At 44.7% G+C, this 13,883-nt stretch overlaps 2 protein-coding genes across 3 annotated transcripts; both read left to right on the top strand.

Moving 5' to 3' along the window:
- The first annotated feature begins 234 nt into the window (after positions 1 to 234).
- LOC311360513 (uncharacterized protein) lies at positions 235 to 3,887 on the top strand. 2 transcript variants are annotated; one of them, XM_084480590.1, is made up of 7 exons: positions 235 to 979; positions 1,192 to 1,888; positions 2,062 to 2,140; positions 2,425 to 2,574; positions 2,805 to 2,938; positions 3,303 to 3,432; positions 3,693 to 3,887. In XM_084480590.1, the coding sequence occupies exons 1-7, from the start codon at positions 497 to 499 to the stop codon at positions 3,841 to 3,843; spliced, it is 1,824 nt and encodes a 607-aa protein (XP_084336716.1). In that variant the 5' UTR covers positions 235 to 496; the 3' UTR covers positions 3,844 to 3,887. The 2 variants fall into 2 exon arrangements, with proteins under 2 accessions (XP_084336716.1, XP_084336717.1); XM_084480591.1 differs by having other exon boundaries at positions 466 to 979; positions 1,192 to 1,941; positions 2,073 to 2,140.
- Positions 3,888 to 4,542: 655 nt separating this feature from the next.
- On the top strand, positions 4,543 to 12,470 carry LOC311360841 (protein disulfide-isomerase tmx3a-like; the record flags this gene model as incomplete). Its single annotated transcript, XM_084480935.1, has 16 exons — positions 4,543 to 4,567; positions 4,668 to 4,719; positions 4,860 to 4,902; positions 5,169 to 5,292; positions 8,013 to 8,058; positions 8,403 to 8,483; positions 8,938 to 9,037; positions 9,369 to 9,446; positions 9,576 to 9,642; positions 9,966 to 10,064; positions 10,404 to 10,461; positions 10,692 to 10,745; positions 11,038 to 11,094; positions 11,330 to 11,459; positions 11,751 to 11,819; positions 12,249 to 12,470. 16 exons carry the CDS (start codon positions 4,543 to 4,545, stop codon positions 12,468 to 12,470), a joined length of 1,305 nt encoding a protein of 434 aa, XP_084337061.1.
- Positions 12,471 to 13,883: the final 1,413 nt, after the last annotated feature.

Raw genomic sequence — 13,883 nt, forward strand, 5'->3', positions numbered from 1 at the left:
GAAGGCTATACTTAACTTGAATCAGACGTTAAAATAATATGTTGTATTGTGCATCGTGCTTTCAATTAAAGTTAAATAATATATATAGCCAACGTTTTTATAAACCAAATCCCATGAGATATTGCACAATTTACTCTAGATGGCGGTACTCCCAGAAACCTTGCTATGCCGCGCTGACTGAGTAAAACGAAGAAGTAAGAATAGCGGTAGTAGAAGAAGAGTTGCATGTTTACTTTCAGTGTTGTGGTTTGGACTAAACTCTATAAATCACATGTATCCCATGCAATTATTAACAATTTGGATTCACCATGACCTTAAAGATGTATAGTCCATGCGGGGACACCGTGGGGACTACGTTCCGTAATCCGGGATTACGTTTTTATGAACCAAGCAAGCAGAATAAACAAGTTTAACCACGGGTCAGTTCCAACTTCCCTTTCACTTGATAAGTCTTGTACGTACCACTACACGTCTTCGTCTTTCGAAACACGACACGATGCATTCTGTGAAGGAGCAGTACCGGGACATAAACCCCGTGACGGTGAACGTTATAGAAGCGAACGTCACGTCGAGTCTGTACTGCGGCGCGGTCCACGGGCTCGATGCCCCTGGTGCTGATCTAGTCGAAGCCTTTCTCGTGGAGCTGTATCGCTGCAGGGTGTGTCAGTTCACCAGCAGCCTTAAGAGTAGCATAAAGACCCATTTGCTGGATTCCCACGACGACCTGCCTCCCGCGATGGCCTCCTCCGGCTTTGAGGAAGAGGAGGCTGTGGTGAAGGAGGAGCATATAGCCCCCTACCCCGACTCTCCTTATCACCTGGAACACGAGCTCACGTCGGAGTCCAAGCACAGTGACGACGACCCGATGGATCACATGGGTCTGGACCGCATGTCCTTCCTGCTGCCCATGTACGGCATTCTGCCCAGCATGAGTCCACGATCATGTGACGGCGGTCTACAGGTGGCGGAGACCTGCGAGGTAGGAGACGGGTCAGTCCCTAAACGAGTCTACCATTCAGCCGTTTAGCAGACTTCCCACTCTGATTAGTTTATCTTAGCCTTTTAAAAAAAATAGCTTTATTATGAGGTATAGAATTCTTGTCATCGCTGTGAAGCTTCAAACTCAGATTATAGTCGGAACAGGACTAGTATCCATCTTCATGCTGACCTTTCGATCCCTCACTCATCCAGGTCAGCACTCTGTTTGAGGATCAAGAGGACGAAGAGGAGGAGGGGGCAGAAGGAGAGGAGGCCACCATCTTCCAGCTGAAGGCCTCCTGCCCCCTGGTCCGCCCACCCAACCAGCTGGACGACCAGCTGGCCCAGTCCGCCCACCTCATGACCCTGGGGCTCTGTCGGATATCCCAGACCCCCAAGGTGTCCACTCCCCCAGCCCAGGTGCACACTTCCGTGCGGGATGACAAGGAGCCCAAGCCTGCGCCTGCGGACCCCCTGGGCTCCAGAGGGCTAGCTGGCCAGCAGGGGGTGAAGGCAGAGGAGAGGCCAGTCAGCGGAGGGTGTCGACGGTGTGGCAGGAGGATGAGGAGGCAGGGGAAGACGAAGAGCGGCAAGACGCAGAGCTGCCGTGCGTGCCAGCGCTCCGATAGAACCCGGCGATCCGGAGACGCACACACACCTCACAGACACTCACCAGACTTACACACCACTACCGCACAAAGCACGAAGGCAGCTGCTGAGCACAACACGCACACACCGAATGCACAGAGAGCTAGCAGAGGCAAGCGACACACATCGAGCACACAGTCGCCAGGAACACACACAGAGGGCACACGGAGAGAACGCACTCGGACAGACCGCACACGCATGCCAAAAGCATATGCGTGCAGCCAAGACGCATGGATAACCGGTGTGTTCTGTGACTACAAAGGTGAGGGCGGAGCGGTTGTCACACACAAGTTATTATTTCTGATTCAAAAATCTGTGGTGTACAGACCACATGGGGACAGGTTTATAGGGTATTTATGCAATGTATTATTGGAAGAGCATCACAGCCGAGGAACATTAAAGTGTCTGTTTTACCTCTTGGTTTTCTGTGGTTAGACACACCTGAGGAGGAAATCGATCGCCGCCTCTCATCAAGACAGACACGCACACCTCCTTCTTCTCACCAACCAACCAGGTAAGGGCTCCCAAAACAACCTCTTGATTGTTTTTCGGGCTTGAACGTTGCAACAGCATATAGCAACGATGGCCTCCATTTCGGTAGCAAAGGAGTATTGGAATTTGGAATGTTGATAATTATGTTGGTACTATGAGTTTTTTGGTAAAATATTTAGCAATCAATGGTCGGTGAAGGATTTGTCATCATAGGAGTTGTGTTAGAAACTGCCACATCATCTCTTTCTTTGGCTGGTTGTGACTATTGTAGCTTGTGTTGGTTCAACTTGCACTCTGTGCTTTCAGTAGGGGGCGGGGCCACAAGGGGACAGACTCCACCCACCCTCAGATGACCAGGAAGCAGAACAGAAGCCCAGAGGGGAACACGGGACCGAAGAAGAAAGCCCCAAAGGGGGCCGTTGGTCGAAGGGATCTGTGCTGTCTGCTCTGTGACAGGTCCGCCGCACGCCATTACAATACAGAAGCATCATAATAATACGCTTTCTTTAATAAAGTGCATAATGCACCCCAAAATGCTGTGCAATACAGACCAAATGCATTAAAAATACAGAAAGAATCCAGTAGGTCAGATAGTTAAGGAGGTACGGTTCTTAACCGATGATTAAAGATGTGTATAGTGATTGAAGCTCAGCTGAATCAGGGCTCCTGTGCTTCCTGTACCACAGGAAGTTCTCCAGCAGGGTGACGCTGCGTCGTCACATGGGCATCCACCAGGGCAGCAAGCCGTACGGCTGCCAGCTGTGTCCATACCGCAGCCGCCTCAAGGCCTCCCTGCTGCAGCACAACCGCATCCACACAGGTCAGCCCCACACCGGCTCCTGGGCCACACCTCCAGGCTGTTAACAGGCTGCCCTCTGGTGGCCGGAAGACCACATTAAACCCAATGATCCAAGTTAAATGACAGGGACGATGGAGAGGTACAGATGGACGATGGGGAAGTTACTGAATGATGGAGGGATGATTGAGAAGTGACTGGATGATGGAGGACTAACAGAATGATGGAGGGATAATAGAGAAGTGACTGAATGATGGAGAGAGCATGATGACAGAACGATGGCGGGATGTTTCTGAAGTGACGTAATGATGATGGAGGGGTGACGGAATGGTGGAGGGATTATGGAGACTATCAGGGCGGAGGTCTGATCTATGTTCCCTCCCAACAGGGGAGAAACCGTTCCAGTGTCCGGACCCAGGCTGCTCCTATGCCTCCATTGACGCCAGCTCCCTGCTCCGTCACTCCCGCACACACACACAGCAGAAACCGTACCACTGTCAGCACTGCTCCTATAGCTGGTAACGCACGCACGCACCAGAAACCCAACCACTGTCAGCACTACTCCTATAGCTGGACACACACACACACACACACACACACACACACACACACACACACACACACACACACACACACACACACACACACACACACACACACAACCAAAGTTATCCTTTGAAGATGTAAAGTTATGGTAAAACTATACTGCAGTACTCCATGGTCACGACTAGAGGGTGTAAACATGCTGGTCTTACTGGCTTCTCTTGTTTCATTTCAGCATACAGAAGAAGAGTCTGGACCTCCACGCCCGCCGCCACCACACAGGCGAGTCGTTTCCATGCCAACAGTGTCCGTATTCCAGTCCGGACCGCCAGCTCCTTCTGCGACACGTGCAACGGCACCACTTACCCGTCGCCGCATCACCATGACAACCCTCGCAACGACTTGCTGACCACAGTTATATGTTTCAGTGCGCTAGGACGCAACCAGTACACAACTTGATTTTTATATATTTTTTAATTAAAAAAATGTTTTTTTATAAAACCAGTTGATTCATTCTTTCACTGTACTTTCACTGTATTTCCAAGCTGCATAAGCAGCTTGGAATCAGTGGACACTGGGAGCTGCTCAGTACAACCAGTCATCTACTGGTGGGCACTGGGAGCTGGGTACTGGGCGGTGGCATATGGTAGGCCTATACACAATTGAAGATAAGACATATATATATATATATATATATAATTAAATTCATGATACAAAATGATAATTGCGTTAGGTTAAGCTAATTAGTCTTGGAGTTTTTCCGTGTCATAAAGCTGCAGGTCTAACATAAATAGCGTGAGATGTTTGTGTTATGTAGTTTGGCTGATTTAAAATGTAGAGACGTGAGCATTAAAATATAAATCAATACATAGCTTTTAGATTTATTGAGATTGATGACGTGTGGTACGTCTATAGCCGTTCTTGTTAATGAGCTAACCAGGTACAATGACTGGGACTGATGCCAACCCCCACCCAAGCCGGCCAATTGGCGGATTAAATCCGCTCAGACGGTACGGTGGATTGCTGAAGAAGTCCGCGCGTTTACGTTTACGGTTGTAGGTCGATAGGCCTACGCGTTGTCCAATATGAAGACTACCGTTATATTGACAGGTATGAAGATATCTTAGTATATTATTATTGTCTTGGTTTGTCATTGTCTTTGCTTGTTTGACCGGTTAGGAAGGTTTTTAATTGTGCTTTCTTGTACCAGTGCTCCTCTGCATGACCGCTGTGTCCGCCTATGTGGAGGAACTAGATGATACGTAAGTTGTTTTTAAATAATAGGCATACGTCTGTGCGCACCTTGTGAGGCAGTGATTCACTTCTACATGCAGGCTTCTTTGTTGCTGCAAAGTAACATTTTGTTTTCTGAGGCTAAATAAGCTTTTTTTGTGATTTTCAGGTTTATGGAAACCAAAGAAGAGACAGAAATATGGCTGATAGAGGTAGGCAATTGCATTAAAATATTACAAATGTTATGCTTTGTAGTTTTATTTGTAGCCTATTTATCTCTTTATATCTCTTCTTAATTGGTCCTAGCTATTATTAATTTTCTGTATACTTTCTGCTGTGACTCCTGCATTTCCAATCTGGGATTAATAAAGTAGCTGTCTTATCTTATTAATATAAAGTTAAAGTAAAGTGTGTAAAGGGCTGTGATGTAGCCATTATATCAACCGACCCAGTGAGTCCATGAGTCCTGTCTCTCCAGTTCTACTCCCCCTGGTGTGCATTCTGCAAGCAGCTGGACCCGGTGTGGCACGCCATCGGCTCGGAGCTCCGGAGTCTGGGCTCGCCCGTCCGTGTCGGCAAGTCGGACGCCACGGCTCATACCGGTGAGGACCTGATTGGAGCAACCCTCCCCGGTGTCTGGCGCTGATTTCCTGGGATGACAGGATGGTTCAAGGGAGCTGCTATCCAGAAATAGCAGCTCCTATTTCTGTTGCTGTTATCCAGAAATTACTTTTAGCAAACTCCGATCCATGTCCATAAGGAGACCTTATGCTATCTGGCTCACTCCACACTGGGAGCTGCCCAGTACAGCTACAGTCTTCACTGGTGGACACTGGGAGCTGTCCAATACAACCAACGTCTTCTGGTAACGGTTGTATCAGTTTGGCTAAGTCCTCTGTTTAAATAATAGGATTAGTCAAGGTTTAGTGGCAGTGGGAAGCACAGACTATGATGTGCTAGTGTGCACACACTTTTGTATTGATTCATTTCCCATCTTTGGCACAAACTTTCATCCAAAGCATCCATGTATTTTAGGAGCAGATGGTGGTAAGCCATCTTGCTCATGGATGCCTACCCCAGGTAGGCTGTGGACATTGGGGATTGCACCCAGTGCCGGTTAGGAGTTGAACCCCATAGCCACAACACTAGCCCTTCTGTCCGTGATCCATGTACTTCCATATTTGTATGTGGAAGTACATGCATTACATGTATTTTTTTGGGGTATCTCTACTTTAGCGAGGGTGGTTAAGCACAGAAAAAAACGTCCAAAAGTCCAAGTTATCTGGACACTGAATATGTATTTCAATAACATATCAAATTAAAAAGAGATTACCCCCTTAATTTTTGAGAGTCTTACATGAAGAATAAAAAATCTCATCAAACCAAATGGTCATCTTCTGCTGAAGGGAGTGGGCCTTTATTCTTCCTCCTCCCTACATTTAATCTCTTGGTCCTTCAGCCTCCCAGTCCACTCCCGAGGTCCAGGTCCTCCTTGCAGCACCTAGTTCTCCTTCTCCTTCTCCTAGTCCTTTGTTCTACTGTAGCCCCATCTTTTATCGAGGAGACCTATTAGGCGTATTTTCCGTTTATACCATGCTCAGAAAGATAGTTAGAAAGATAGTTTCTAGTTAGACTAGTTAAATAGTTGATACTCTACGTGAACCCAGGCACATGCTGCTTGTTGCTCGAAGTTGGAAAACCGGCAGCAGCAGCAGGTGCTGCAACCTAAAATGTTGTCATCCTTTTTTACCGCTTCATACTGAAAACATACGTTTACTTAAACACTACAAAAGCACTTTCTTAACGCCCTCTTTTTACTTTTACTTTGACTAGTTTTAAAGTGGGCTCGTTGAATGTCGACCGTATACATTTTTTAGGTTTTTCATGAATCAGTTCTAACTCTAGCCCCGCCCTGTTTGGTTCTACAGGTGGCTCTCGTGTTCCTATTGGTGGAAACTTGGGGCTCATACTCTCCTTCCTTCTAGGGATGAACTCTCCTGGTCTTTGGTCGTACCAAGTGTCAGGCCTAGGCGTGGTATGATGTGTAGTGGTTTGCCCCGACGGCCCCTCTTTACAGCTCTCCCACCTACTTCTCTAGCTCCAGCACTCAAAGCTGGGCTGCTAGTACCCGCATTTGCAGCTAACCCTCCTAACCCTAACCCTAAACAGGATTAGTGTGTACACACTAAAAAGAGTGTCCCAGTGCCAGATCTTCTGATGGTCCCGTTCCCACCTGACTTGTATTTCTGCATTTGTATGGTATATATTCTGTATCTCTACGTCTGTCCTGCGATAGCCCAGTCAGGAAGATCCTAGCATATCTAATTCTTAAATCTTAATCCTTAACCTTAATCTGCTTGGACAACAGCTTCTCACTGAATCACAGTAATGTAGGGCCCACAGTCTACATTACCGCCTTTAAGGCCTTCTAGCTTTCAATAGATAGATAGATAGATACTTTATTTCCGGACTCATGGTCCAATAAAAAACAACTACACATACACAAACAACAACAGCACACAGTACTAAGACCAGGGTTTGACAGCAGCATAATAATTAGGTTACATGAACCATTCAATTTGCAAATAACTGTATACATTAGGTTTCTCAATAGTGCATGGAATGTGTTGACTCCTACTAACAAAATAGTTCACTTGCACTGCTCCACCTGGGTTTCTTAAGCAGAATATGCAACCCATTATTATAGGCAACTTGGAGTTTCTGGATGCTAGCCCTTTTATACTTGGTCCATAAGGGGGCAGTATACAGAGGAGTACAGTATGCTTTAAACAGGCTTATTTTAACTTTTTCTGAACACCAGTGGAATTTCCTAACCAGTATGTTAGCTTGTGCATATACCATGCGGCGCTGCCTATATATGTCGTCATCATCATCACACATTTGATCTGTGATGATGTGTGTAGAACACACATACAACTATGCTAATAGATTGGATAAGATCCAGGATGGAAAGTCTGGATTTTCATATCTGGATATATATATATATATATATATATATATATATATATATATATATATAGTTAATTATGTGCCCAGCTGTTCACTATCTGTTGCCTTATAGTAGGGGGATTCCCCTCATTTGTTTCCTTGTTTATTTGTGCATTTAGAGTGAGGGCCCCTTGGGGCCCCTATTAATTATAATTATAACTGTGAAAACAGCTATGTTCAACTTGATCTGTGAGTAAAGGTGGAATAGATCAACAGGACTGTCAGCTGCGTTTTCCATGTAATGTGAATGTAAACCTCCCAGTAGTATGTAGAACGTTCTGATCAGTATAATGTGTGTGTTTTAACTCTCCAGGCCTTGCGAAAGAATTCAAAGTCAGAGGCTATCCAGCCATCATGATGTAAGTTCTAATTATTCATGATAAAGTCATGATCAACCTTCTGGCTCCTTTGTCTGAACTCCAACCTCAGGGTCTTAGATTATTATTCTCATTATAGAACATAACTCCTTACACAACATGGTGTTGACATATTAGTCCCATGGTGTATACAAAGCATTGACATAATGTTTACATATTGTTCACTTTATAAGGTTTACGTTCAGTGCCATTCTATGCTTGTCTAAACATTACGGTATGATGCCCTGCATTTGTTGGTGTATTTCTACAGAGTGCTATCTAATACAATTATTAGTGTGTTTAAAGAGTATACTATCTAATAAATATGGACTCCTGTGTGTGGCCAGGCTGAAGAACGACAGGAAGTATAACTACGAAGGGCCCAGGACCAAGGACGGCATCATGGACTTTGCTAACCGGGTCGCCGGGTAAATGTGTTGATGTGTACAAAGGAAAGATAATATAGTTCTATGTAGTGGATGATAATGATAATATAATGGTCAATATACTGTGGTGGTACTCGGTCAGTATGTACTGTGGTACTATGTTAGTACTGTACTACTGTGTTGGCATTGTTGTACAATGGTTGTACTGTAGTACTATGTTAGAACTGTACAACTATGTTGGCACTGTGGTACTATGGTAGTACTGTGGTACAATGGTTTTACTGTGTTGTTATGTTAGTATGTACTGTGGTACTACGTTAGTACTGCAGCACTAGGCTAGTACTGTGGTACTACGTAGTACTGTGGTACCGTGTTTGATATACTAATTTTTGTGACGTACTGGTTTGTGTGCTGGTATAGATTACTTGTATGATGTACTGGTCTGTGTACCAGTATAATGTAAGTAATGGTCTTTTGTACTGGTGTGTGTTTCCAGGCCAGATGTCCGAGCCCTTCCCAGTCAACAAATGTTTCAACACGTCATAAGCAGACAGCCTGTCATGTTTGTTTATATCGGAGCTTCATCCCCTCTGAAGGTACACACACACACACACACACACACACACACACACACACACATACACACACACACACACACATACACACACACACACACACACACGCACACACATAATGCATTAATGCACTAATGGAACTCATTGGACTTTTTTCATTCCTTCATATGGGATAGTACTTTATTGAGCATCCATTATAGTTTGGGAAATGGCTGCCAATTTTGGATATGCTTACAACGAGTATAGGCATGGTAATGGGTGTGGTCTCTTTAATCTTGTGGGCGTGGTCATGGGAGGGGCCTTAGGCTGGGTCATTCCTATGGTTGGACAACATGGATGCTTCTGTCTCCAGGGAAACTACACGGCTGCAGCCAAGGAGCTGATCGTCCACACCTACTTCTACTCTGCTGGCCGGGACATTCTGCCCAAGGTCAGCCTCCGCCCAGATCCCCTTCTTTTGTGGAACCACCTCCACGCTTATTTTTCTGATGCAAGGGTTGGGAAAAGCGCCGACCATGAGGGCCGCATTCTAACCCAGTAACCACTGTGATTCTCCCAGGATATCAACATCCCTAGGCTGCCTGCCGTCACAGTCTTCAAAGAAGACAAGGTCCTGACCTATGACGGTGAGTGTGGACACGTGTGTGTAGCGTGTTTGACCAATAGACTTGAAACTTGAACTTGGAAGGTGGTCTGGTCACCAGAGAGGGTTGTTGGATTCGATCTCCGGCTGCTGCTCTGTCCTAGAGCATGTTAAAGGCCTTTTACATTCTGATAATGCTGAGCACTTTGATGGCGGCTAAGCACAATGTTAATGCAGTTTATTTGAAGGACCAGAGATTCTCTTTCCACCCCCAGAAGATTCTTTCAAGGGGTTCCTTGAGGCTCCCAGTACTGGCGTTAACCCCATTAATCCTTTTTATTCTTTCTGGTCGGTTGTTGTCTGCAGAGGAGACCGACGGGGATCTGAAGATGTGGATCAACAGGGAGAGGTTCAGAAGCTACTCCAAGATAGACAGCTACACCCTGTACTCCATGGGAGACACAGGTAACCGGCGCCATATTGACCCCCAACAACAGCTGCAGGGTCCAGGGGTGAATTCTGTAGGGTGTATTATCTGATAAATCAATTCATTAAAGATGATTTGTCATTAGGTGGGATAACACTTCTGTAATACTCACAATGTACACATATGATACCGCAGAAGTAAAGATATTAACTCATTATTGGAACAAAGAGGTAAAGAATTCCAGTAGTCATTTTACCTCATTTTGCTTTGGTTCCCAGTCTACAGACTTCACCAAAGAGTCTATGGTCTCTATGGAATGATCTGAGTTGTGGTTTGGTGATGTTTTTGTGAAGTTTGGGGGCTGTTGTGTTCTGCAGGTAAAATGGTGGTCTTGGCTCTGGTGGATGATGGAGCCTCGTGGGAGAAGAGCAGAAGGTGGGATTTCTCATGTTGGGATGGGATGATATTGTTTTATATGGAGCTCCTGGCTGCATTACGTTAAAGAAACTGCAAGTGTTTATGAAGTTGTGAATTAATGTATCAACTAATTGTGGTTAAATAAATAGAAATGTACACGACCCAAACTGAAAATATAAGGTTTGCTATATTTTGGACTTAATAAATAAATCATGGATAAATAATTTTCAATCCATTTTGTCTTTCAGATATAAAAGTCTGGTGGAGCAGGTGGCGCTGGACCATAACAAGTTATACAGCCAGTAGGTCTACTGGTTTTTAATTCTCTTTGGAGACTGGGGGTACTGGTTCACTGGACTACCGACACATAGAGATCATTGTCTTTCAATGAAGGTTCACACACCTGTTGATGTTCGATGGCACACAGCTATGTTACAAACACCCGGCTACACTTGGAGTTTCAATGCGACGGGAAGGTCACGGTCACTGTCACTGATATTGTTTAGTTTGGTTCTGGCCAATGTCTTCCTGTTAAACATGTGGGTGTTTGCTATTGGCTGTCTCTGTGACTGTCCCGCCCTCGTTGTCCTGCAGGGACTTTTATTTTGGTTACATGGAGGGAGGTGACTACGTTAAAGGAATGGTGATGGGGTGAGTGATACTCTGCTAGAGGTCCTATGTTAGTAGTGTGGTACTATGTTAGTACTGTTGTACTATGTTAGTAGTGTTTCTATGGTACTATGTTAGTACTGTGGTGCTCTGTGAGTACCGTGGTAGTACTGTGGTTCAAAGTTCTGTTATTAGTCTGAGAGGTCCCATTCAAGCTGTGATTATTATGGGATGGTAGATAAGAGGATGTCATGTGACTGTGTGGTTGGGTGTTCAGTGATGTGCCGATGCCCTCCATCATCGTGCTGAATCTGTCCAATGACGGCTACTTCCTGCCACCCATCGTCATGGAGACGGAGGAACACCTCATTGACTTCCTGAACGGAGTCCTGGACAAAAGCTTTGAGGTGAGAGATGATAAAAGTTCACTCCTCCAGATGAAATGTATTTTGGTATACTTCTGTTACTTGGTTTGAATTCATGTTGAATATTCATATCAATATCAATATCTTTAATACGTAATCTTTAATAAGTATACATATCAAAATGGTTCCATATCTAAAGGCAAATACACACATAAGCATTGTGTGTGTGTGTGTGTGTGTGTGTGTGTGTGTGTGTGTGTGTGTGTGTGTGTGTGTGTGTGTGTGTGTGTGTGTGTGTGTGTGTGTGTGTGTGTGTGTGTGTGTGTCCTACAGTGCCAGGGAGGCAATGGTGTGAGTCAGCGTATCAGAAGGTTGGTGTACGAGGCCAGGAACACTCTGACTGTAAGCTCTCTATAAATACTGTATTATAATGTGCATTAACACTGTTTTGTCATATTTAACTTGCACATCGTGTGGGGGCTGAGGTAGTCGACTCCCAGCAGAAAGGTTCTGGGTGGGAAGACATCCTTGAGCAAAATACCTTACTCTTCCTTCCGGCTTATTAATGACATGCATCTGAATTCAGTGTGTCACTGTGGAAGACAAATGTCTGCTAAATGACTTAATGAGTGAGTCGTCATTGTAATACAGGGGAAGAGATATGAGGTTATGCTCTCAATTCTTCATAACCTTTCTCTGTCCTCCTCTCTTCTCCCAACTTCCCTCCATCTCTCCATCCATCACTGCCCCATGCTCTCCCTCACCCATCCCCCCCCTCCCCTCTCTATCTCTCTTTTCTCCTTCCCTCTACTCGCTCCCTCCCCCCTCCAGCCCTTGTTTGAGCGGGCTCCCCTGGTGGGCTTCGTGCTGCTCAGCATCCCTGTGGTGGGGGTGGCGTGGATCTGCTACATAGGATACAAGTGGAAGGTTCCCTCCCAGGAGAAGAAGGACGGACAGGAAGCTCTTCCTGGAGCCCAGACAGAGAAGAGTCCGGGGAAGAGCGGCTCCATAGAGCAGAAAAAGAAGAGCGCTGCAGAGAAGAAGAGTGATTAGCTCGTGAGCTATTAAGATTTAGCAGCTAGGAGATAGCGGGTAGATGTCGGTGGCTAGGAGTTGGCGGCTAGGTGTTGATGGCTAGGAGTCAGCTAGGAGTTAGGGCCTAGGAGTAAGCCAAGAGTGACCCGCTAGGAGTTAGCGACAAGGCGTTGGCGGCTAGGAGTAGCTAGGAATTAGCTATCTGTCAGCGACCTGGGTGAAGAGGGGCTGGTCGCCTGGTGACTGTCCCAGACTGAAGGAAGGATACAAGGAAGGAAGGAGACAAGGAGGGAATGAAGTTTACTTCCTCCACTTTTCTTTGAAAATTGTTCTCCAAGCTCTCGCATATACAATATCATCTAAGACAAAACAATGTGCAGCACATAGAAATGGTTATATAATATATAAATAGTGAGATTTGATGGTGAGTGTAGTCATCCATCTTGAGTAATCGTGTGTTATTGCCAAGGACTTTTTTAACCCAGAGATTGGACATTTGAATGTGTGTCATTAAAATGTTTTCTTTTTCAAACTGTGAGGCAGCGGCCTTGAGGTCATTGAAGTCCAATGATTGTCGATTCTGATGTTTATGATGTAGTGGCTATCGGGTGGTTCCCAGCTGAAAGGTACTGGGATTGATCCCCAATGTCTGTACAACCATAAGGCATCCTAAAGCAAGATGCCTCACCCATACCAGCTGTATCTGTCACACCACATATATATATACATTACAAATATATATATACATATACAAATACACTAGTTATTCGTATTGTTAGTAACTTGTTATTACGTGTTAGTCGCTTAGGATGAAAACTAACTGCTAAATTATTTTAAAAAAAGAATGATTCTGAAATTACCTCTTGCCATCATGTTACTTAGCCTTGTAGTTCCAGGATAACAAACATAACTAGTTTGATTGACTATACATCCTAATCCATCCAGTAGGAGAATCAGTATGAAATCCGGGTAGGCTACAGCAAATATTTGTTATGTAGGCTATATATGTTTATGGGACATGTAACAGCCAAGACACATGTAATAGGAAGAAATAGCGGAAACTGACAAGAAAATCCTGCACCTATATATAACCTTTTTGATTTAAAGGGCGGACTTGGTTGTTAAAATGCACCTGCATGGGGTTTGAACAGTCATACACACAGTTTTACAGAACTTGAATAAAGTGTTGATTATCTTTAGATAGGTATACCACAATTACTTTTTTCTTAAATTTTCTACCCTTTAAAATTCAATAAAGACAAACATAATGCCTTAATTTAACACTGGGATTTATCTTATTACATACATTTGACTATTTCCATAAAAATATATTTTGTCAAAGCTTAGTGTTTGTCTGATGACATTCAGTAGTCAACTTATTCAACTTAGCTTCAGTCTTTGATAGGCCAATTGGTCGTTTTTTGTTGTTGT

This window comes from Micromesistius poutassou, assembly GCF_964030765.1.
Source record: "Micromesistius poutassou genome assembly, chromosome: 16".
Classification (NCBI taxonomy): Eukaryota; Metazoa; Chordata; class Actinopteri; order Gadiformes; family Gadidae; genus Micromesistius; species Micromesistius poutassou.